Below are 24859 nucleotides of genomic sequence, written 5' to 3' on the forward strand. Positions count from 1 at the left end.
TGACCTGGATTTTTAAAAATCTAACTTTGAGACAGGAGTACTTTTGGTGTATACTCCCGTTTCCTCTGCATCTAGTCCACACAATGCTAACTCAAACACAATGCAGACAGCGGTTTGAGTCAGCTCCTTTTATTGAGTAGAAAAAGAACAATGGTGTGGCTTGGCCTCTGGCATCCGATTTTTAGTTGCGGAAGAAGAGTTGCATTATCAAAAAGAGGGGCAATTCCCTCCGACCGAGCGGATTTTCTTTATAAAAATGGAAGTGGTTCACTTGCTAAAAAGGTCCACTGGCAAAAGCCTCGCTGAGCCTCCGTGACTGCGAGGAGAATTCAGAGGCAGAAGACAGTGGTGCCTGGTAGAGTGCCGGAAAAACACTCATTTTGGAAACACAGTGATCACATCGTATCCTTCAGGCGGGGTAACCCGTTCCCGGGCGTGCTTCTCACAGTAGATGCGATCCTCCACAAAGAAGTGCCCCTTTTGCTTCAGGTTTGTTCCGCAATCGCTGCACACGTAGCACTCTGGGTGGAGGTGCTTCTCCCGGAGCTTCACAAACACACCTCTGGGAAGAAAACAGTACCAGACTCAAAATTCAGGAAGGTCATATAAAAAGGTAAAGGGACCCCTGACCATTAGGTCCGGTCATGACTGACTCTGGGGTTGCGGCGCTCATCTCGCTTTATTGGCCGAGGGAGCCGGCGTACAGCTTCCGGGTCATGTGGCCAGCATGACTAAGCCGCTTCTGGCGAACCAGAGCAGCGCACGGAAACGCCGTTTACCTTCCCGCTGGAACAGTACCTATTTATCTACTTGCACTTTGACGTGCTTTTGAACTGCTAGGTTGGCAGGAGCAGGGACCGAGCAACGGGAGCTCACCCCGTCGCGGGGATTCAAACCGCCGACCTTCTGATCAGCAAATCCTGGACTCTGTGGTTTAACCCACAGTGCCACCCACGTCCCTAGGAAGGTCCTATAACTTGGATTAAAGGTTACTGCGAAGAGGGGTTCATTGTTAAACCGCTCTGGGAATTGTGGACCTGTGGGGGGGGGAAGGGGTCTGCTAATAACTTTCATCACTCTTGAACTAAGATAACCAGGATTCTTTGGGGGCACCCATAATAATAATTTTATTATATGCTGCCCATTTGGCTGGGTTGCCCCAGCCACTCTGGGCGGCTTAGAACACATATAAAAAAACATACATTTTTATATATAACGTTGGCAGCCGCCCAGAGTAGCTGGGGCAACTCAGATGGGTCGGGTACAAATAATAAATTACTATCAATAAAGCATTACACATTAAAATGCTTCCCTATGCAGGGCTGCCTTCACATATCTTCTAAAGGTTATATAGTTACTCATCTTGACTTCTGAAGGGAGGATGCCACCACCGAGAAGGCCCTCTGCCTGGTTCCCTGTAGCCTCACTTCTCGAAGTGAGGGAACTGTCAGAAGGCCCTCGGAGCTGGAGCTGGAGGATTGGGGTGGAGATGCTCCTTCAGGTATACTGGGCAAAAGCCATTAGGGCTTTAAAGGTCAGCACCAACACTTTGAATTGTGCTCAGAAACATACTGGGAGCCAGTGTAGATCCTTTAGGAACAGTGTTATATGGGCCCTGCGGCTACTCTCAGTCACCATGACCCATGCAACTACTTCTCAAGAAAGAAAAGTACAGTGGTACCTCGGGTTAAGAACTTAATTTGTTCCGGAGGTCTGTTCTTAACCTGAAACTGTTCTTCACCTGAAGCACCACTTTAGCTAATGGGGCCTGCTGCTGCTGCCACGCCGCCGGAGTATGATTTCTGTTCTCATCCTGAAGCAAAGTTCTTAACCTGAGGTACTATTTCTGGGTTAGTGGAGTCTGTAACCTGAAGCGTATGTAACGCAAGGTACCACTGTAATGTGATTCATCGTATCTGGAAGAGGTGCTGTTCTGGCAAAAGCTTAAAACCATTTAGCAGATTCCAACATTTGTTGTTGGAAAAGCAGAACACAAATATTAATATTACAATTAATACAGTAAATATTACATCAGCTCAGCCCTGAAGCACAGGGCAGGGAAATTTAATTGCCTGCCCAATGTTTTGCTGCCACCGCCACAGCTGCATGGCACATTTGCTACCATGCAGATCTTTTGGAAGAGGTGCTGGCAAATACGCAATAGGGGCGTGTTTTAAAAAATATTAAAATCTGCCACAGACCTGCCAGAGGGAAGGGCAGCCTCCTTGAGCAGAGGAAGCTCTCGACTGCAGACCTCTGCCCTCATGGAGGGCTGTAAATGTGATACAAGTTGGGGAGACCAGGAAAGAACACCATATGAAATAGGCATACGGGACGTGGGTGGCACTGTGGGTTAAACCACAGAGCCGAGGACTTGCTGATCAGAAGGTTGGCGGTTTGAATCCCCGTGAGTGGGTGAGCTCCTGATGCTCGGTCCCTGCTCCTGCCAACCTAGCAGTTCGAAAGCACGTCAAAGTGCAAGTAGATAAATAGGTACTGCTCCGGCGGGAAGGTAAACGGCGTTTCCGTGCGCTGCTCTGGTTCGCCAGAAGCGGCTTAGTCATGCTGGCCACATGACCCGGAAGCTGTACGCCGGCTCCCTCGGCCAATAAAGCAAGATGAGCGCCGCAACCCCAGAGTCGGCCACGACTGGACCTAATGGTCAGGGGTCCCTTTACCTTTTACCTAATGAAGTTTATAACCTTATACAGTGGTACCATGGTTTAAGAACAGCTTACTTTATGAACAACTTGGATTAAGAACGCTGCAAACCCGGAAGTAGGTGTTTTGGTTTGTGAACTTTGCCTTAGAAGCAGAACATGTTCCGCTTCCTGTCGAGTGTGTTCCATTTGTAAATTGAGTCCCCCGCTGCTATGGGAAAGCACGCCTTGGTTTAAGAGCGCTTTGGTTTAAGAACGGACTTCCGGAACGGATTAAGTTTGTAAACCAAGGTACCACTGTACAAAATGCAAAAAAGCTCACATCGCCAGTTGACCCTGCTTTCCATAGATCACATGAATAGGCTTCACTCATGAGTAATAATGGCCAGTTCATGTTGCTTTAAGACCCAGTTGCTGCGATATTTGGCTGTTGTTTAGTTCATGATTACCCATTCACATGCTACTTGATACTAAAACTTCCACCACAACCCTCCCTTAACCATTTTCTCAAAGCTGAAAAGTCTTTCCTCAAACTGTAGCAGGCATGGCCAAACTTGGCCCTCCAGATGTTTTGGGACTACAACTCCCATGATCCCTAGCTAACAGGACTAGTGGTCAGGGATGATGGGAGCTGTAGTCCCAAAACATCTGGAGGGCCAAGTTTGCCTATGCTTGAACTACAGCCTCTCCACAACGCAGTCTCCAATGACTGCTCGTTCTGCTACTTACACGATGCCAGATCCACACTTATCACAGACAGGAAGCTTCTGAGAATTTCCAATCGATGCCGCGACTTTGGTTGTTGGTGCTTTTACACTTCGGAATCCGGAGGGCTTATTGGGATCTGTAGGTATTTTAAAGCAACCAGTATTACAGATTAGGAGAACTGTCTTGAGTATAAAATCAAGGCAACAATATAGGCCATGGTTTCTGCTGAGGAAATAAAACAGCATCATTGGAGATATTTCCCTGCCACCATGTTGAAGTAAATATATATATATATATATATATATATATATATATATATATATAAATGCATGTCCAATGAAATTTTGGCCTCACACAAGGTGTGGCAGAAATTTGAAAGTCTGAAGTCCACCCCTGTGGCTTTTGGCAGTGGTTTTGAAGGACTGAAATGTTGCATAGGTTACAACAGGAATACTATTGCAGATAAGAGTGTTTTGGTTTTGTGTTGGGTTGCCATATGTCTGGAATTTTCTGAACGTAGCCGGTATTTGGCCCTTGTAAACAGTGTCCGAGTGGAAATTGCTGAAATGTCTGGGAAAATCCAGCCGTATGGCAGCCCATGTCAGAAGTGCAGATTTCGGTGAATTTTCACTGCTCAGTTTTGACCCTCAGTTCCCAGCTCGGCTTCCCCCACCAAACCAAACAATCTTGCATCTATCCCACATTCAACAGCTTCCCTCCATAGTAAGTACCCAGAACGACTTAGCTGAGAACTGTTTCCCATAAGAAGTCTAAAGCACTCCTTTATAATCCCTATAAGGAATGTGGTTTGATGAGCGTGATAAAAAGGAGCTTCTCTCCTGAGCCAAATTGTCGTTTCTTGGGGGTCGAGGGGAAGGCAATTTCCACCGGGACTACCGTGTGGAAAGATTAAACCCTCTCCCTGCCCTCTAGCCCCCGATTTCCCTCCTCGCAGCTGCTATTTTTAAGAACATCAATGTAACTTTGCAACATGTCTGTCCCACAGGGGAGCTGGTTCAGAGCAAGGGTCATAAGGATCAAATGCTGCTTCCTTCTCCCTCTATTACCGTATTTTTCGCTCTATAGGACACACTTTTTCCCCTCCAAAAATGAAGGGGAAATGTGTGTGCGTCCTATGGAGCGAATGCAGGCTTTCGCTGAAGCCAGGAGAGTGAGGGGGGTCGGTGCGCACTGACCCCTCTCGCTCTCCAGGCTTCAGGCAGCTATCCGCAAGCCTTCTGAGCGCAGTGGGAGTTCCCGCCGGGCTCCGAAGGCTTGCGGATAGCAGCCTGTTCTCGGGCTTCCCCCGTCCCCAGCCCCGCAAGCTCTGGGTGCGGCGACGAGGTTGCGCGCAATCTTGCCGCCGCTCCTGGACCTGTTCTGGGGGCTGGGGAAGCTCGGGCTTCCCCTGCCCCAGCCCCGCGGCTGGGGGGGGGGGAATAATTTTTTTTCTTTATTTCCCCCCCTAAAAACTAGGTGCACCCTATGGAGCGAAAAATACAGTATTTCCAGCCAAGTCTTTGAGCTTAACAGTCCTTGTTTCTTAAAAACCAACGTGTACACACACACACCCCTTTACCTTTCTCTTCAGATTCTAAAATTTCTTGGAGGACCAAGAATGAGGTGGATTGTCGAGGCGGCTCTGCCGAATCTTGGTTCTCCTGCAGCATCTTGTAGACCTCAGAGTCTCTGTCAATCACTAAGTTACCGGCAGGCTGGTTAAGTTGGTCCAAGCTGAGGAAAAATTAAAGGAAACACCTTTAATGAATGAAGTGTTGGGAGATCTGCTAACAGCATTTTTGTTGTTGTTTTAAGGTAAGAGAAAACTTGAGACACAGAGTGAAACAACTAGAGACGGAAAGTGTCTTTGCACAAACAAGCGGCAGTGAGATTAAATCTACAACAGAATGCAGGAAAAGCCAGTCATTGCCTCCTAACAGTAGTTTCTTGGTATTTCCCCTTTTAAAACTACTTTTAAGTATACACTTACACCAATCTTGTTACTTCCCCCCATTATTGGTGCTTCCAGAATATAATGTGTGACGCCTACCACTTGGGTTTGTGGGGTCCAGGTTTACTGGTCTCTCTGGGTCCAAACTAATGGACTCTGAATTAGAATATCTCCAGAATTTTTATTACTTTTATTTTAACAAGAGGGTTAAGGTAAAGGGGCCCCTGACCATTAGGTCCAGTCGTGACCGACTCTGGGGTTGCGGCGCTCATCTCACTTTATTGGCCGAGGGAGCCAGCGTACAGCTTCCAGGTCATGTGGCCAGCATGACTAAGTCGCTTCTGGCGAACCAGAGCAGCGCACTGAAACGCCGTTTACCTTCCCGCCGGAGAGGTGCCTATTTATCTACTTGCACTTTTGACATGCTTTCGAACTGCTAGGTTGGCAGGAGCAGGGACCGAGCAACGGGAGCTCACCCTGTCGCGGGGATTCGAACCGCCGACCTTCTGATTGGCAAGTCCTAGGCTCTGTGGTTTAACCCACAGTGCCACCCGCGTCCGACATAGAGGGTTATCGATAGGCTTAAATTCCGCCTCTTGGCTGCATGGAAGAAAGCTACACACACTGCATAAGACAGGTGACGTTTGCCAATCAGATTTTCCCAGGCAGCTGTTGCTACTTACCCCAGGCGAGCAGACAATTCACAAAACAAAAGACTGGCTTAAGCTGCACAACTGCAGATGAGCACAACATAATGAACATGAATAAGTGTGCATAACTGGCTGCCCCATACACTGGATCCACGAGACTCGCCGTTTGTGAGAGACACAGACAAGAGGAACAATAAGAGCCGATTCATGCATATCACTTGACTGGGCTGTGGCTGAACATGTAACAGGCTTCATGTAGAAACATCTCTGCTTCAGGCAATATGAGAGCAATAGGGTTTGACCTGCGATGACTTGCTTCATGTTCATCGAGTGATGAACTACGTTTGAACCAGGTCTATGAGGCAATTCAGACATTCCATTTTGCCTTGCAAAGATGACTATCTCCTTCCAGAAGGCACAAAGAAAGATCCCTTATTTTCCTATTCAGATGAGTTTTCACCATTAGGCATAGGAGCCAGAAATAATGCACATTATTTCCAGCACATTTCACAACTATCAAGTGGGCCTAAGGCGGAGGTGCTGTTTAAGTTAAAAATATAACCGTTTCATTCAAGATAAAACACTGAAAAGACAAGCTATTGCTTTAAAACATGATACACAAACCGCAATATGTTAAATCTGAAGAGGTTCAATCACATTTTGTTTCAACTTGCATGGTGTACCTTCAAAACTTCACCCAGTGCTCCAATGATGACACACCACCAATTCCTTCCCCTCAGAACTATCATTAGCAATCACTAATTGCAGTCTCTAAAAGCAACCCCTAACTAATTGCGGTCATTGAAGATAACAACAACATGAACAATGTGCAAAAGCATGGAAATTAAACCTCAGAGAATTTTCCGGGTCAAAACTTGACATATGTTTGGGCTGTAGAGTGAATTTTTTACCATCAAGAGGCATATGAAAGAATTATAGACTTGCAAGCTTGCATGGGACTCCCTGCATTGCAGAATCTCACCTAAAGCATCCATGACAGAGAAAAGCATCTTTCTTTCTCTCCCACACCACAATACCTTCATGCTCAACAGGTTGGAATATTTCTCTCCCAGCTCATCTTGCTTCCAAACTGGGCTGAGGAAAGGCACCTGATTCTACAAACTGTAGGTCAAGGCTATTCTGTTTCCTGCTGGTTGAGCTCCACATTTAAATGGAAGGTTTTCTGAAATTTCTTAGTCCATTAGAAAATGAGGTTTCTACATTTGGAATATCTAAAGCTTTTCAACCATCTCTCTATTCCACTATTGCTTCTTTAAAGGCCAGGTTGTCTCTTAAAGGTAAAGGTTAAAGGGACCCCTGACCGTTAGGTCTGGTCATGGCCGACTCTGGGGTTGCGGCGCTCATCTCGCTTTATTGGCCAAGGGAGCCGGCGTACAGCTTCCGGGTCATGTGGCCAGCATGACTAAGCTGCTTCTGGCGAACCAGAGCAGCGCACGGAAACACCGTTTACCTTCCTGCCGGAGCGGTACCTATTTATCTACTTGCACTTTGATGTGCTTTTGAACTGCTAGGTTGACAGGAGTAGGGACCGAACAACGGGAGCTCACCCCGTCACGGGGATTCGAACTGCCGACCTTCCAATCGGCAAGTCCTAGGCTCTGTGGTTTAACCCACAGCGCCACCCGCATCCCGGTTGTCTCTTACAATGCCTTATTTCTAACAAGTGGAACTGGCCTGTTTGTAGCTAATGGGCAGCCACAGGGCATGCGCAAAAAGCATTTAGAGTGGTCACAACTTGCCAGTGATGGTGTTCAAAATCCAACACATTCCATGGAACAGATCCTTCCTGCTTGTGTGAATAAAGCCTGTTTGACCAACCTGAACCATGCACGACAGGAGAAGAAAAACAAGCAATTGGGAAAAGCTACTGAGACAGGCTTCATGCATCAAAGGCCAATTCCAAGGTAACGTTGTCGTCCTCACCAAAGTATTTCCCCCGGGCTCATACACAGGTAATTTGCACGCTCAAATTTCTCCCTGATCCAGACCTTGCTCTCTCGTTTTCTTATCCTATTATGCTTTAGGTTCAGGCACAAGAAACCACGTTTGCATGATAAAAGGCTCTCCATACTGATGGTGGTATTGTTTTTGCTTGCTACCATGTTGTGTATTTTTGTGTTTTTCTATTGTACGCCACCCTGTGATCCTCGGATGAATTTAATAAATACCACTATCTTGTGATGGAGGGTGTTATGTACTGAAGTTCTCACCCTGGGCCAGCAATGGGATACTGTAGATAGTTATGCAAATAAGGGATCGAAAGCGACGTTCAGTGATTGGATAGTTTTAGAAAATTGTTACAGTTACGTTGTACTGGAGCTCTATATAAGCAGGCTGACTGAACCCTTCAGTTCAGTTCTGTTCTGACCTGTGAATAAACAAGAGCTGTTTGGAGAATCGCTGCGTCGTCTGCTATGTCTACCCACTATTTAACAGAGGGATAAGGTGATCCTCGATAAACAGGTGTGTAAAGGATTAACACAACACCGCCCAAAAAAAGAATATTAGAGAAGCATGCCCAAATCCAGCATATTTACACCACAGTGAGCCCCTTCCACTGACTAGAATCTCCAAAACGTTACTTCAGAAGCAACCCCAAATCTCAGCTTGAGGAGATGCATCCATCACAAGAATGTAGAGATTTTTTATTTTTATTTTCAACAATCGACCGCGATGAGTGAGCGATGGATGCACACAAAAGGATGAGGAAAGTGAATGTGCGCAGGGACGATAATTCAACGGCATGTGAGGCAGGCAAATTTACCTGGGGAAGGTGGGGCTAACGTAGGAGATCTGCCCCTGCAAAGAATCCAGGATGTTTTTCTGCGAATAGAGCTGTAAAGGAGAGTTAAACTGTACGTGCCGCACTTTGAGTCCCGGCACGTCCACTTCCACAGGGCTGCTGGGGCAGATCTGAGCAACTTCCTTGAGCTGTCCGGGCCCCACTCGGATTTGGCTGGGGATGGACGAGATACTGTGCCTTCTTCGCAAAGGGGAAGAGGAAGAGGCCTGAAGTGGGTTATAGACCGATGCAAAAGGAGCCTTGAACCCTCCAGCAGATGACAAAGGACTAGTCACGAAAGGAGGGCGTTAAAAAGGATGGGGTACGTTCGGGATGATAATTGGCCACGGAGGTGGGGAAGAAAGGACATAAATTAATTACAGCACCAATCGCAACCCTAAACCAGCTTCATTTAGACCAAGGTTTCCCAAACCTGGGTCTCCAGCTCTCTTGGGACTACAACTCCCATGATCCCTCGCTAGCAGGACCAGTGGTCAGGGATGGTGGGAATTGTAGTCCAAAATCAGCTGGAGACCCAAGTTTGGAAAAGACGGCTTAGACCAGGCTTCCTCAAACTCGCCCCTCCAGATGTTTTGAGACTACAATTCCCATCATGCTTGACCACTGGTCTTGCTAGCTAGGGATCATGGGAGTTGTAGGCCAAAAACATCTGGAGGGCTGAGTTTGAGGAAGCCTGGTTTAGACAGTTCCACACAGCCAAGGAGCCAGCACAATATCAACATAGAACAACTTGGGGCTCATCGAGACTTCTGTTTGTGCCGCGATTTCTAAACAAAGGTCTGAGCATGTTTTCTGGTCCTGCTTCTTTTCCCCAGGAAAACTCGCTGTTTAGCACTGAATTGGAACAAACATTCTGCCGTAAACCTGACTGACATTTTTTCCGATTCCGGGGAAAGTGGCGGAACAAAACAAAAACCTATCCTGAACCTTTACCGTAGAAATCACAGCACAAATGGAAGTCAGGGTGAGCCCTTCATTTGAATGACTGTGGACTGATGCACCAATGTTAAGTCTTACAGACAGTTAAGTATGCGCTAACAGACAGGGAGGGAGCACTCACTTCATCCATTAGGAATTTGCGAGGCAAAGAGGAGTCAAGATGGCCGGCAAAGCAGAATATATTCATGTTGTAAGGAAGGGACCAGGGATCTACCTGATTTCAACTTGCTCCACAGGGATTCCTTCTCTGAGAGCATCTGGATGAGTTACCACACTGATAAGACTTGGGCTATTTGGATCTCATAAAACACTAGGGGAAAATAATTTCCAGGTCAGGGTGTGAGGCCCTTAAGGAATGGTCAGGAACAGACACAATATTCTACTGGTGGATTACAGTGGTACCTCGGTTTTCAAACATAATAATAATTTATTATTTATACCCCACCCATCTGGCTGGGTTTCCCCAGCCACTCTGGGCGGCTTCCAACAGAATATTAAAATACAATAACCTATTAAGCATTAAAGGCTTCCCTAAACAGGGCTGCCTTCAGATGCCTTCTAAAAGTCTGGTAGTTGTTTTTCTCTTTGACATCTGGTGGGAGGGCGTTCCACAGGGCGGGTGCCACTATCAAGAAGGCCCTCTGCCTGGTTCCCTGTAACTTGGCTTCTCGCAGCGAGGGAACCGCCAGAAGGCCCTCGGCGCTGGACCACCATTCCAGAAGACCATTCAACTTCCAAGACATTCAAAAACCGAAGCATTTACTTCCTGAAAGCTCAATACGGAAGCGGCATGGCACGTCCGACTTCCGAAACGCGTTTGAAAAACCGAAGTAGTGACTTCCGGGTTTTCGGCGTTTGAAAACCAAAATGTTCAACTTCTGAGATGTTCGAAAACTGAGGTACCACTGTAACTAAAATGTAGGGACCCGCTTCATGAGGGATGGGTAGATGAAGGCAGGAATTGCTGCCAGAATAATGCAAATATCTGCACTTAAAAAAAAGAAGTCCTAGTCTTAGTCAAGACAGGGGGCATTTTGGTTCCACTTCAGGAAGCAAAATATCTTGGGCCAGCAATGGTGAAGTGTACAGGAACCACAATGACGTAAAACCTCTCCTGTGGAAGGGTATATTTAGCAATTCAAAGCATAAGAAGCGCCTGCTGGGTCAGACCAAAGGCTCATTCTAGTCCAGGACACACAGTTGCCAACAAGATATCTCTCGCCTCCTATGGACCACAACTGGTGCCCAGAAGCATTTATGCCTCCAGCAGAAATGTCACTTCTAACTTGCGTTTTCTCCTACTAAGGTACACTTCTGTTTGCTGCAAAGCTCTCAGGGGTTGGAAAAGGAAGCAACCTGTTTGATACCTTTAGGGAACCTTGAAGATTTAAACATCTAAGAAAAGTTTCTCAGCCCTTCACCCCCTCCCCAAAAACAAAGATGTTACTTTCAGGACCACAAAACCTTCCGTTGAAAAGAGATCTTTCCTTGTGCTCCCTCTGCCAGACCGTCCCATTTCGCTGGGAAGATCACAAAAAGCCACAATTATTCTCATAATAGAAGCGACGAGCACCTGAGCGAGCGGGGAGGCAATTTTAAAGGCTCGTACGTCATACTGAAAGCGCGCTGAAACGGCACAGGCAGCTGGGGAATCAAAGAACAGAAAGGTCGTTAGTTTTTCTTTGTCGCATCGGAAGAACCGGTGTTCTCAGGCACACGCCAGCCCAGTGGCCAACCTGAAAGAAAAGAAGTCTTGAGGTGCGTCACAGCATAAATACACTCACTCCGTGCATCTACGGTAGAGAACGGGGCTCCCCTTGTGTGGTGGTGGTGCCATCGAGCGCAAAACTGGGGAGCCACTTACTTTTTGCTGGGCTCCTGGTCGCCCTGAGCAGACTTGGACCCCACCGCGTCGTTGAAGGTCTGTATGTTTTCCGAGGAGTACAGGCCCGCTGGGCTATTGTACTGGGCAGTGATGACCTTGGGTGCAGTGCTGGAAGCAGCGGTGGCGGCAGTGAAGGGCATAGCACTTCGGTTATGTGCACTTCCTATGTGCCTTATATCCTGCATGCAAGGGAGCAGAGGGAACAATCAGATGCGCCTGGCGTGCGGGTGATAAGCAGCAGTCCATCGGCTGTGCAAGGAATCGGCAAAAAACAAGGTCGGTCTGCAAAGGGGGGCGGAATATATTTGGGGACGGGATGGACATTAGCTGCCTTAAACCAAGGTTGCAGTTGCCAGAACGGAACGTCTAGATTTGGGGCAAGATGGCTGTAAAATTCTTCTACAAGAAGGAGGGCAACCATGTAAGTCTGGAGGGGAGAATCTTTCTCGGCCAGAGCTTCCAGGGGCTACATTTGAACAGAGGGTGAGGCCATTTGGCAGATCCGACGATGTGGCTCTTAATTTTGTAGGAGTCTACAGTCACTCACTGACCTCACCATCCTTCATTTTGGGAAGCAAGAGGCATTGTCAAAGACCAAGGACATGTCTCTGCCCGGCAAAAAAAGGCTTGAGAAGGCCGCAGAGTAGTGCTGGCAGTGTTAGAAACTCAAGATATATAAGCTAGGAACTGAATGGATCCTTAAACCAAGTTGCGGCTTAAACCACAGAGCCTAGGACTCGCCGATCAGAAGGTCGGTGGTTCGAATCCCTGCGACGGGGTGAGCGCCCGTTGCTCGGTCCCTGCTCCTGCCAACCTAGCAGTTCAAAAGCATGTCAAAGTGCAAGTAGATAAATAGGTACTGCTCCGGCGGGAAGGTAAACGTCATTTCCGTGCGCTGCTCTGGTTCGCCAGAAGTGGCTTAGTCATGCTGGCCACATGACCCAGAAGCTGTACCAATAAAGCGAGATGAGCACTGCAAACCCAGAGTCGGTCACGACTGGACCTAATGGTCAGGAGTCCCTTTACCTTTACCTTTACAGTCACCAAAACAGAATGTCTGGTTGCCACTGGGGGGCAAGAAGGCTCTAAGGTCTTATTTTTCAAATGATGGACTGACTGTGATTGATTCTCAGTTAAACATCTGGCTAGTTCAGAGGACAACCTTGAGCTAGGTTAAGAAATTTGAGAACTTAAAAGAGAAATCACTTTATCCAGGCACAGTCCACATATATTCCTATTCCTACCTCTTTTTCTTAATGTTGACACGGTCCCTTCATAACCTAAGAATATTCATCACAACTGTGAGCAGGGCAGAAGGGTGGGGTAACTGAAGACAAGTGACAACAATTAGGCATGACCTTGTTCGCGGCTCCTGCTCAGGCTGCACAGAAAAGGGCATTTTGGCTCCTGAAGTTCATTCCAGTAGTGCAGATAAAATATAACTGGCAGAATTCTACAGGATATGGTATTAGTGTGTGAAAAATAAGAGACCAGATGGTGGAGATGTCAGGCAATGGTGCCCAGGCATCTTCACTTGGTCACAAAGTGGCCGACAGCCTGGTGAAAAACGCGCCTGGTGCCTGGCTAATTTCAAACACTGGGCCTTAGGGCCAACAGGAGTTCTCTGTCATCAATCTCAATTTAAAATGAAATTCTTAAACCACTCCCTTGTTCTCTTTCCCCTTGCACTGGGCCGCAATGACAGCCCTCCCCTGCTCTATAAAGCTGCTACAAAATTCTCCCCGCATTTTTACAAGCCTGAAAAAGCAGCAGGTAGCCAACTCCAGATGGGATGCGGGTGGCGCTGTGGGTTAAACCACTGAGCCTAGGGCTTGCCGATCACAAGGTTGGCGGTTCGAATCCCTGCAACGGGGTGAGCTGCCGTTGCTCGGTCCCTGCTCCTGCCAACCTAGCAGTTCAAAAGCACGTCAAAGTGCAAGTAGATAAATAGGTACCGCTCCGGCGGGAAGGTAAACGGCGTTTCCGTGTGCTGCTCTGGTTTGCCAGAGTCATGCTTAGTCATGCTGGCCACATGACCCGGAAGCTGTACGCCGGCTCTCTCGGCCAATAATGCGAGATGAGCACCACAACCCCAGAGTCGGCCATGACTGGGCCTAATGGTCAGGGGTCCCTTTACCTTTACCTTGAGCCAACTTCAGACACGGGTAAATGTGGGCCACAGTGCTGGGTGCCTTCGGCAGGCCCACCTTCAGCATCCAGAAAGCTCCCACACGAAAGAGCAACCTGTTGGCTTCCTCCAGCTCTAGCGGAATTTATTTCCCAGTTCGGCAGTCAAGTCATTCATGGGAAGCAGATGCCTGAAGGCCTCATGTACCTTCACTTGGATGGAAGCTGCGGAGATAAACATCTCAAGGACCTCCTTCCTTGCCAAAGACTGGGTTTCCCAAACTTGGGTCTCCAGCTGTTTTTGGACTACAATCATCCCTACCTAGCAGGACCAGTGGTCAGGGATGATGGGAGTTGTAGTCCAAAAACAGCAGGAGACCCAAGTTTGGGAAACCCTGGGCTAGGTAGTCATGCAGGAAACGCAAAGGTCTCGTGTGGAAACTCCTGTTGATGAATCATCTTTAGAAGATGGTAGAGGGGTCCAAGTCCCCTTTGCCCTGGGCTAAGGGGCAGTGGAGGGAGGTTTAGATCGGGCAAAGGAATCCCCCACATCCCTGTCAGCCTCTGCCAGTGGGTTTCGTGCAGCTGACAGATAGCCAAAAACTCTCGAGATGGGTCATTCTGGCAGGGGGGAGAGGCTGAGTCTGCCCAGGGACTGTTGGATTCCCTAGCCAGCCCCACTGCTGCCCCATGGCATCTTCAGCCCCGATCACTACACCAGCACCAAATTATTGTTGGCCTTCCACAAAAAACGCTTGCCTCGCACTTGGTTGGGCTTTGCTCAATTATGTTCGCATGCAGAGCAGAACAGGATGCGTGGGCAAAGAGTTCTAATTGTGCAATTTCCCTCACGTTGCTTGAAAACTCTTGCTAATCATCTACCATTTTTTTTAAAAAAAAGTCAAATACCTCAATCAAGATCCAGATACGATGCTATTCCGCTGAACAAACTACCCAACGCAAATATTGCTTTCGGAATGATTTAATATTATACTCTCATTCAATATTGCAAAGCTGTGACCTCATTTTAAAAAAAAAAAAAAAGGCAAAAGGCGTTTTGTTACAGCACACCTTTCGGCCTTCGCGAGGAGAAACCAAAACCAAAAATAAACAATAAAAAGCCAAGTCAAGCAGCTTTAAAATACCTAGTTTCAAATTTAAAGCCATTAAAGGCAAGCAGAATGACAGATATGTGGGGAAAAGTCTAAGCTCCGCCAGGAAGGCAGTTTATAACTGTGGTGTGACTTATGCCACAACTTCTTCCGATGGTGGGACTTATAATGGGGTGTCAGAAGATGCCATTTTACCTGGGATAATATTCATAATCATAGAATCGTAGAACTGGAATAGACCCCAAGAATCATCCCGTCCAACCCATCTCAGCTAAAGCATCCATGACAAAATAGCTATCCAACCTCTGTTTACAAACTTCCAAGAATGGATTTATTAAAGTTTCCACAATGAAATAAACTACGGTTTTCATGTGTGTACCTTGGTGATATCTGGTATTTAAAAAAATACTTTTACAAACTGTTTCCTTGTTTCTCGATTTGATCCTTTTACATGGCTTTGAATGTTTTGTAAATATTTTATGCATTGTGACTTGCCATTATTTTTATTTATTATAGTTCAGTAATTCTTTACTGTAATGTATAAGTGTAAACTGTTTAATTATTATGTTCCGATGTTAAATTTTACTGTTTACCATTATATTCTAATGCACTATTGAATATTGCTTTATTTGATGCAGGTTGTTTATTTTAAAGCTTTGTGACTTTTTTTTTGTATTGGATCAGATTGTTACTATGCGTGTGATCTTTGGGGTCTAATTTTGCCGTTTCTTCTGCCTGTAAATCCCCTTGGGCATAGCAATACAGAAAGGCGGAATACAAGTTAAAAGTGAAGTGAAAATTAAATTAAACGGTACAGTTAGCAACAGAATGAGGGAGCGAGAAATCAGCAAGGCCCCGATTTGAAATCTTGCATCTGACTTGAAGCTCACTAAAAGATCTCAGACGAGCTGCATTTTCTTAACCTCAAACCTCCACTCCCTCCTCTGCGATACGGGACAACCACGTTCTACAACCCTGCAGAGTTGCTGTGAGGATTTCAACAAAATGGAATGAAATGCTTCGAAGATTTAGAAGCTGCGCTGAGCACAGAAATGAATTATGAGCAAATCGATATGATCTGCATGAATCTGTTGTTGTAAAGGCAAAGGGACCCCTGACCATTAGGTCCAGTCATGGCCGACTCTGGGGTTGCACGCTCATCTCGCTTTATTGGCCGAGGGAGCCAGCTCCAGGTCATGTGGCCAGCATGACTAAGCCGCTTCTGGCGAACCAGAGCAGCGCACGGAAACGCCGTTTACCTTCCCTCCGGAGTGGTACCTATTTATCTACTTGCACTTTGACGTGCTTTCAAACTGCTAGGTTGGCAGGAGCAGGGACTGAGCAACAGGAGCTCACCCCGTCGCCGGGATTCGAACCACCGACCTTCTGATCGGCAAGTCCTAGGCTCAGTGGTTTAACCCACAATGCCACCCACGTCCCTATCTGTTGCTGTACCCAAGCACAAATCTGGTTTTCCCAACACCTGTAGCAATTGGTCCAACCGCCTCATAGTCCCAAATATTCGCAGCTCATTTTTTTTTTTTAAAGGAGACGCAGAGATAAGAGATTGAAAAAAAAAGAGGAAAATTAAAGGAGGCCACGGCAGTGTCTTAATTTTGTCTTCCAAACGGCATCTGGTTGGGAAATTTTAAATGCTCTGAAATCTGAGTGAAAAAGGGAAAGGTTAAACCCAACTTCTTCTTGGGTGGGGAGGGAAGACCTGCCTGATTAGATTTCCAGCTTCCCTTTCTGTGTTTACCAAGAGTTTACAACAATGCAAAAGACAAAACGATTCAGGAACAATGACGAATATGAAGCCAGATGAGGCCACCGGGCATTTCAGACAGGAAACTGCTATGCCGTTCACCTCTTGACTCAGAGGTCTTGGCACGAGGTCTACTGCGGTCTTATCAAATGTCAAAGCACACACCCAGTTTCTACAGCCTTCCATTCCCCGGTTTCTATGGGAATAGCTAAACAAAACAGCCGCAATGACCTCATCCCCAGAGGATGTGACAGGGAGCGCTTGAAAGGAAAAAGCCTCAGGACAATCGGTGGCCTGTTTTAACGCAGCCATGACATCAGTCTGGCAAAGGAATGTATGGCTCTGGGGCGGGGCAGAGGTATGGAAAGGGACTCGCCGATTTACCCTGGGGCAAGCAGCTCAATTCTCTTTTCTGGATTTCCTTTCATTAAGATGCAGGGCACACACATACAAAAAGGGGTACCGTATTTTTCGCTCTATAAGACGCACCAGACCATAAGACGCGCCTTGTTTTTGGAGGAGGAAAACAAGAAAAAAAATATTCTGAATCTCAGAAGCCAGAACAACAAGAGGGATCGCTGCGCAGCGAAAGCAGCGATCTCTCTTGCTGTTCTGGCTTCTGGGATAGATGTGCAGCCTGCATTTGCTCCATAAGACGCACACACATTTCCCCTTACTTTTTAGGAGGGAAAAAGTGAGTCTTATAGAGCAAAAAATGTTCACGCTGTTATGTACTGAAGTTCTCACCCTGGGCCAGCAGGGGAATACTGTAGATAGTTGTGCAAATAAGGGATCGAAAGTGACATTCAGTGATTGATAGTTTTAGAAAATTGTTACAGTTACGTTGTACTGGAGCTCTATATAAGCAGGCTGACTGAACCCTTCAGTTCAGTTCTGTTCTGGCCTCTGAATAAACAAGAACTGTTTGAAGAATCGCTGTGTTGTCTGATATGTTCGCCCACAACTTAACACACACGACCACTTACTCCACCATCCAGCGCATTGAAGGCGCATTCACACAGCATTAGCCGCCACCCACAACTATCTCGCAGTTTCGTTGACAATGACCGCTCCCCGCTTAAAACGGGGGGCGCCCTTTGCGTGGACGCGCGCAGCCCTGGATCTGAAGCAGCCCCATCAGCATAGGCTTGGCTTTGCCTTCCCTCAGGTGGGATACCTGGAGGTCCCCGCATACCTCAGTCAGTTGCCCAATCCCACCTGGGGGAAGCGTTGCCAAGGAGACCAGGCCAGGGAGGGGGAGGGATTACCTGCCCACACAATAGAGGGAGGATCTTACCTGGGAATCCTCACTTGGCTCCAGAGCTTCTCCCACCCTACCCACCCGCAGTTAATGTCTTCCTTTGCAGGTTGACTTTTCTTCATAGGTTTTGCAGGTTAACTTTTCTTCACAGGTATGCGGGCACTGCTACGATAAGGTCGCTGTTAAAGGGCCGGAAAGGAATTCCCCTGCATTGGCAGGTTTCGCCTTTCCCGTAGCAAAACGTCACAACTTTGGCGGTATCAGGCCTTGGGCGGAATCCTTTAGTCCATCTTCCTCTTTGCGGCGGCAATACCAGGGTTCCCCGTTAAAGGGGTTTCTGAAGGGAGGCTTTGACCGTACGCCGAAAGGTCGTCATTGCCCTCCCCTGCGACGGCAGCGTAACGGGGGGAGCTATCTCTGCTTGAACATATGTTCTCCAGAGCCGGCCCATCCCCCCCCCCACTGGACAACCCTGTTGCTCCCTAGGTCCCCGGCTGGGGACTGGGGAGGGATAACGCCCAACGCCTGAGCCAAGGTCTACCCACATTTGAAATTTAATAAAGTTGTGGCCAATTTAATCCCATAGCACGTTGTCTTGAGTCATTATTCCACATGACGGGGGGGACCGCTCGGGATCTGGGGACTCCGCCTGTCCACACAAATCCTGCAGTTCAATGTGTTTTTCCACCACCCTCAGGCCAGCTTCAATCTGACCAGAAAACTCTGCACTTAACTTTGTACTTAAGTTCAAAGTGCGTTCAAAGCATAATACATTAAATAATTATTTGTACAGCTTTTCTTAAAATTTTGCTGTGTTTAGAAATTCAGTCTGACTCTTAACTAAATATACTCGGCCTTTCATATTGCTGCTGAAACAATTGCAGTTACTAAATGACGTTAGATTCTTTTAGCTTTCTCACATGTGTTTGAGTTTGCACCGCAGCCCTTTGGTACAGGCAAATCATCACAGATTAACGAAAAATGTACCGTATTTTTTGCTCTATAAGACTCACTTTTTCCCTCCTAAAAAGTAAGGGGAAATGTGTGTGCGTCTTATGGAGCGAATGCAGGCTGCGCAGCTATCCCAGAAGCCAGAACAGCAAGAGGGATTGCTGCTTTCACTGCGCAGCGATCCCTCTTGCTGTTCTGGCTTCTGAGATTCAGAATAATTTTTTCTTGTTTTCCTCCTCCAAAAACTAGGTGCGTCTTGTGGTCTGGTGCGTCTTATAGAGCGAAAAATACGGTATTCACATAACTGGTAAATGAAACTTGGTAAGCAATTATTATGAAATGAATCATGAAATATTGTCTTCCATTTTCGATCACTATTGTGTTTTAATATTTTGTTGGAAGCCGCCCAGAGTGGCTGGGGAAACCCAGCCAGATGAGCGGGGTATAAATAATAAATTATTATTATTATTATTACTACTACTACTTAAGAATGGTGTGGCCGTTCGAGGCGGGTGTCGCGCTTATGTGCAGAAGACAGCTTCGTGCCTACGAGTTCCTGGTGGGGGTGTTGCAGAGGTCATGTGCCCTGGGTGAAGGCATCCCAGAAGAAGAAGAGAAGAAGAGTTTGGATTTGATATCCCGCCTTTCATTCCCTTTAAGGAGTCTCAAAGCGGCTAACATTCTCCTTTCCCTTCCTCCCCCACAACAAACACTCTGTGAGGTGAGTGGGGCTGAGAGACTTCAAAGAAGTGTGACTGGCCCAAGGTCACCCAGCAGCTGCATGTGGAGGAGCGGAGACGCGAACCCAGTTCCCCAGATTACGAGACTACCGCTCTTAACCACTACACCACACTGGCTCCCACCCCCTTCTCCGATTGCAGCCCAGGGGGTTGGGCCAGAGAACCTTTGTGAACCCAAGGGCTTTGTTCCAATTACTGCATGCCAGTAGCGGATGAGGCCAAAAGGAAGTAGTTGTGGCTGACATTGAGAGAAGCCACCCAAACACCCAAATTCGCAGGCAATCATGTATTCTCACGTGAATCTAAATTCCACAATTCTGCACTGCTCAGATGCAGAACTTCATCCTCCCCACAATCTCCTGCTGCCCGATATATTACACTACTGGTCATCGATAAAATCTAGTGGAAAGAAACCTCAACTTAATTATGTATTGTGTGATGGATTACTTCCTAGTGCTGTATGTCCTGCCAACCACTTTTCTAGAGGCTAAATTACGGAGTGTGGCCCCATCTGGAAGGGCCTACTGTTTTGACTACGCTTTCCATATTTCATAGAGTGAAAACCTGGACAGAAATGTTATTGAGCTTTTTAAGGCAAACTTGTTGAGCTTTCTTGGGAGGGAAGGGGGGCAATGTTGTTGTGCAAATCACAAAAAATGAGGTTTTATAGCTTTTTCTCCCCCCCTGAAATTGCCAAAAACACCACTTCTGATATGGGATTTCCCCATACATTAAAGGCATTCCCGCCCAAAGGCAATTCTTGATGGCTGAATCAAAAAACATCTACAGCTGTACCTTGGAAGTCGAACGGAATCCGTTCCAGAAATACGCTCGACTTCCAAAACGTTCAGAGACCAAAGCATGGCTTCTGATTGGCTGCTGGAAGCTCCTGCAGCCAATCGGAAGCTGCGGGGGACATTCAGCTTCTGAAAATCGTTCAAAAACTGGAACACTCACTTCCGGGTTTTGATTGTTCGGGAGCCAATATTTTGGGGGAGCCAAGGTGTTTGAGATTTAATGTACGACTGTATATGGATTCACGATACTCTTTCCTCCACCCTCCACAACTGACTTTTCTCCTCAGCCTATACTGGGCATGCATGTGTTATGCCAGACATGTGACACACAGTGCGCCTGTGCCTTTAGAATAAAACACAAGCAGCAACTATGAGAGTGTCATTTATGCTGTGTCAACACGGTTCAATCCATACCTGCAGCGGGCACAGTCTGGCGGAAAAGAAACAGAGCCTCCTTCATGTTACTCACCTGTGGCTGGGATGCCAGGTTCATCTTGTATGGATTGGTTTTCCCTTCCTCAGTAACCAGCGGCGACCATATTTTTGATTCAGTTCTGCAAAGTAAAGCGTCTGGTGGTTAACACTAGAATTCTCCACATTTGTTACAGTATTTTGTAGTTTCAAGACATTTATCGTGCTCCACACAATTCCATAATTTGGAATTCCCCCACAGCAGCAAGATTATTATTGGCCCAAAAATGGAAGCAAGAAGAGTTACCGTCAATTGAAGAATGGAGGATGAAGTTAATGGACTATGCAGAATTAGATAAACTAACAGGAAGGATTCGAAACCAGTGAGACCAGAAATTCACGGAAGACTGGAGTAAATTTACGGACTATTTGAAAAGGAATTGTGAAGAACAGATGACATTTGTAGGGTTGCAAGAAGTTTTGTGAGGAGTATTATTAGAAGTATTGTAAAAATTGACAAGGGGGAGGATGATTTGTTAAGAGATGTAAAGGCAATATAAAGTTAAGAAATGCATAAGAAGTGGTTAAAACGGTGGATCATCAGAGGTGCTGATGGAAGTCCAAAAAGATTGTATAAGTGATAAGTTTTGTGGTACATTTTATAATTTATATGTTAAAATTAATTTAAAAAATTATAAAAAATAAATAAATTTGGAATTCCCTCAAATCCAGGGTTTTGGGGGTGTTTCTTTTCCTTCCGAACTTTTTTCAGGAGTAGGCACAGCATGCTGTACTTAGGCAAAGTCACAGCAGACATTCCGTGTGTCTGGGAAATGTTGAAGTCTCCAGAAATAAGATTCCTATTGAAGCGCTTTAGTCCACCATCTCCAAGGCTCACTTTAAGAATGGGAAATTTAACTTAGCAAGACTTGCACCAGCAGTTTTGTGCAATCTATTTATTTATATGCCAGGTTTCCTCAAGGAACTGTGGGCTGTGTGCATTATTCCTTTAATAACAACCTTGCAAGGTAAATTAAGGGAAGAGGCAGTCACTGGTCCATTTGAGGATCATGGATGTGAATCTTTCCAATATTGCTCATTCCATCGCAGATCCAAGTACAGTGGTACCTCGGGTTAAGTACTTAATTCGTTCCGGAGGTCTGTTCTTAACCTGAAACACCTGAAGCACCACTTTAGCTAATGGGGCCTCCTGCTGCTGCCACGCCGCCGGAGCACAATTTCTGTTCTCATCCTGAAGCAAAGTTCTTAACCCGAGGTACTATTTCTGGGTTAGCGGAGTCTGTAACCTGAAGCGTATGTAACCTGAAGCGTATGTAACCCGAGGTACCACTGTATGCAAATATGTTTTTTGTTTCTCTACAAATAACTCTGAAGAGGGCCTTTTTGCTTGTTTGTTTATTACGTTTCCATTCCATCTTCCCTCCACGGAGCTCCAAGTGGTATATGTCAGTGGTTTATAACCAGTTTGCCCTGGCACCCTTGGGTGCCTTGAATGGTGGTCAGGGGTGCCGTGGGCAACACTGGCCTCTGTCCCTCTTCCCTTCCCTTCCCTCCTCAGATGCCCTCTTGCATCTCTGCCTCCCAAAGGCTTGCAGGGCTGTTTGTTGCAGCAGCCCTGGCTACAAGCTCCCCAGGCGAATGGTGCCTCTGGGGCTGGCCACGGGGTGCTTCCCAGGCTCTTGAGGGGCAGTGTGAGGAGGCAGCTCTCTTTGGGGCAGGGGGGGGCAGCTGCAGCTGCCCAGAGGACCCCAAGGAGAGGGGAGAGGAGGCTGGGGGAGAGGAGGCTGAGGGAACCCTCCACAAGGGAGGGCATTCGAAAAGGGGTGAGGGGCTGCCAGCTCTGCAGGAAAGGGGTAGCATAACTGGGTTCCTGAACCCCACAGGGGTGCCACAGAAATAATGTATAGTGGTACCTCGGGTTAAGAACTTAATTCATTCCAGAGGTCCGTTCTTAACCTGAAACTGTTCTTAACCTGAGGTACCACTTTAGCTAATGGAGCCTCCTGCTACCGCCGCTGTGCGATTTCTGTTCTCATCCTGAAGCAAAGTTCTTAACCAAAGGTACTATTTCTGGGTTAGCGGACTCTGTAACCTGAAGCATCATGTAACCTGAAGCATGTGTAACCCGAGGTACCACTGTAGTTAGTCAAGGGAGCCATGGACCCAAAAAGGCTGAAAACCTCAGGTGTACATACGGTAGTTCTCCTCCTCCTCATTTAATCCCCACTACAACCCTATGAGGTGGGTTTGGCTGAGGGCAGCGACTGCCCCAAGGTTGCCCAGTGAGCTTCATGGCTGAGCAGAGATCCAAACCCTGGTCTCCGGAGGTCCTAGTGAAGCTCTCTAACCCCAAATAAATAATAATAATAATAAATAATAATAATAATAATTTTTTATTTATATCCCGCCCTCCCCGGCCAGAGCTGGGCTCAGGGTGGCTAACACCAGTAAAATTACAATATATATATATTTTTAAAAACCAATTTAAAATACAGGTTAAAATACAATTTAAAATGCAGCCTCATTTTAATAGTAGCCCATAGATCAAAACCATAAGGGGAGGGAAACATAAAGGTCAGACCGAGTCCAAACCAAAGGCCAGGCGGAACAGCTCTGTCTTGCAGGCCCTGCGGAAAGATGTCAAGTCCCGCAGGGCCCCAGTCTCTGGTGACAGAGCGTTCCACCAAGTCGGGGCCAGTACTGAAAAGGCCCTGGCCCTAGTTGAGACCAATCTAACCACCTTGCGACTTGGGACCTCCAAGGTGTTGTCATTTGTGGACCTTAAGGTCCTCTGTGGGGCATACCAGGAAAGGCGGTCCCGTAGGTACGTGGGTCCTAGGCCGCGTTGGGCTTTAAAGGTCAAAACCAGCACCTTAAACCTGACCCTGTACTCCACCAGGAACCAGTGCAGCTGGTAAAGCACCGGATGAATGTGATCCCGCGGCAAGGACCCCATAAGGAGCCTCGCCACGGCATTCTGCACCCGCTGGAGTTTCTGGGTCAGCTTCAAGGGCAGCCCCGCGTAGAGTGAGTTACAATAATCAAGCCTGGAGGTGACCGTCGCATGGACCACTGTGGCCACTACACCACACTGACTAATCTTATCCACTGTTAACAGCAGAATTCCTTCCTTAAGGGACATTAATCCCTCCACTGCAACTTTAAATTCACAGAGACATAAACCAAAGAATCATAAAATTGTGGAGTTGGACGGGACCCTATGGGTCATCTATTCCAACCCCCTGCAATGCAGGAATGAACCACTTCAGTTAAGATACTTTGGAGCAGTTTCTGGCAAGAAGAATGCACAAAGTGGCATGCTACGCATTCCCTTATTCGGGAAAACATAAATAGTCCTCGCCTGGACTTGTCAGAAATTTATTTTTAAAAAGGGAGCGGCCTGCTGACCACAATGAGCTTTGCAACCCTATTATCAGTAATTAGAAATGTTCTTTTGACCTCCTACGGAATAAGAGCACATGCCACATAAACGCCGAGGGGCATAATCTTAACTGCAGAGCTTCCTTTGAGGCTGAAATTCATGCAAGTCAGAGATATTGACCCCTTTCTCCATGCTGTGCCCTGGTTAACCCTGACCAGGGAAGGAAGGGGAGAAGAGGTATACACGCCTCGGTCCTGTATACCTGAAGGAGCGTCTCCACCCCCATCGTTCAGCCCGGACACTGAGATCCAGCGCCGAGGGCCTTGTGGTGGTTCCCTCATTGCGAGAAGTGAGGTTACAGGGAACCAGGCAGAGGGCCTTCTCGGTAGTGGCGCCCACCCTGTGGAATACCCTCCCTTCAGATGTGAAGGAAATAAGCAGCTATCCCATCTTTAAAAGACATCTGAAGGCAGCCCTGTTCAGGGAAGTTTTTAATATTTAATGCTGTACTGTTTTTAACATTTGATTGGGAGCCGCCCAGAGTGGCTGGGGAAACTCAGCCAGATGGGCAGGGTATAAATAATATTATTATTATTATTAAATGAGCAAGATGATTTAGAGGCTGAGAAGTTGCATCAGCGCCAGCCCACCAATGTCTTTTCGGGGAGCTGGGTC

The 24859-nt window shown here is 47.0% G+C and overlaps 1 protein-coding gene and 1 long non-coding RNA gene across 3 annotated transcripts in view; both read right to left on the reverse strand.

The window, feature by feature from the left end:
• Positions 1-113: 113 nt before the first annotated feature.
• The window catches only part of PDLIM1 (PDZ and LIM domain 1), a 42446-nt gene continuing 17700 nt past the window's right edge, over positions 114-24859 (reverse strand). Inside the window, exons 3-8 of one of the 2 annotated variants that reach the window (XM_081005660.1) lie at positions 20840-20924; positions 11306-11376; positions 8755-9060; positions 4948-5102; positions 3390-3504; positions 114-562 (exon numbers count right to left, since the gene is read on the reverse strand). In XM_081005660.1, the coding sequence (XP_080861786.1) occupies positions 376-562; positions 3390-3504; positions 4948-5102; positions 8755-9060; positions 11306-11376; positions 20840-20924 (919 nt within the window). In that variant the 3' untranslated portion in view covers positions 114-375. Of the gene's footprint in view, positions 563-3389; positions 3505-4947; positions 5103-8754; positions 9061-11305; positions 11377-11596; positions 11797-20839; positions 20925-24859 lie in introns of both variants that reach the window. The other variant, XM_081005661.1, reaches the window with a different exon arrangement.
• LOC308477302 lies at positions 14783-17934 on the reverse strand. Its single transcript, XR_013986465.1, has 2 exons — positions 17601-17934; positions 14783-17095 (listed from the first exon to the last, which is right to left on the reverse strand). It is a non-coding gene; the product is annotated as an uncharacterized lncRNA (long non-coding RNA).

The sequence above is a fragment of the Podarcis pityusensis genome (genome assembly GCF_964106645.2).
Source record: "Podarcis pityusensis genome assembly, chromosome: 5".
In the NCBI taxonomy this organism is placed as follows: domain Eukaryota; kingdom Metazoa; phylum Chordata; class Lepidosauria; order Squamata; family Lacertidae; genus Podarcis; species Podarcis pityusensis.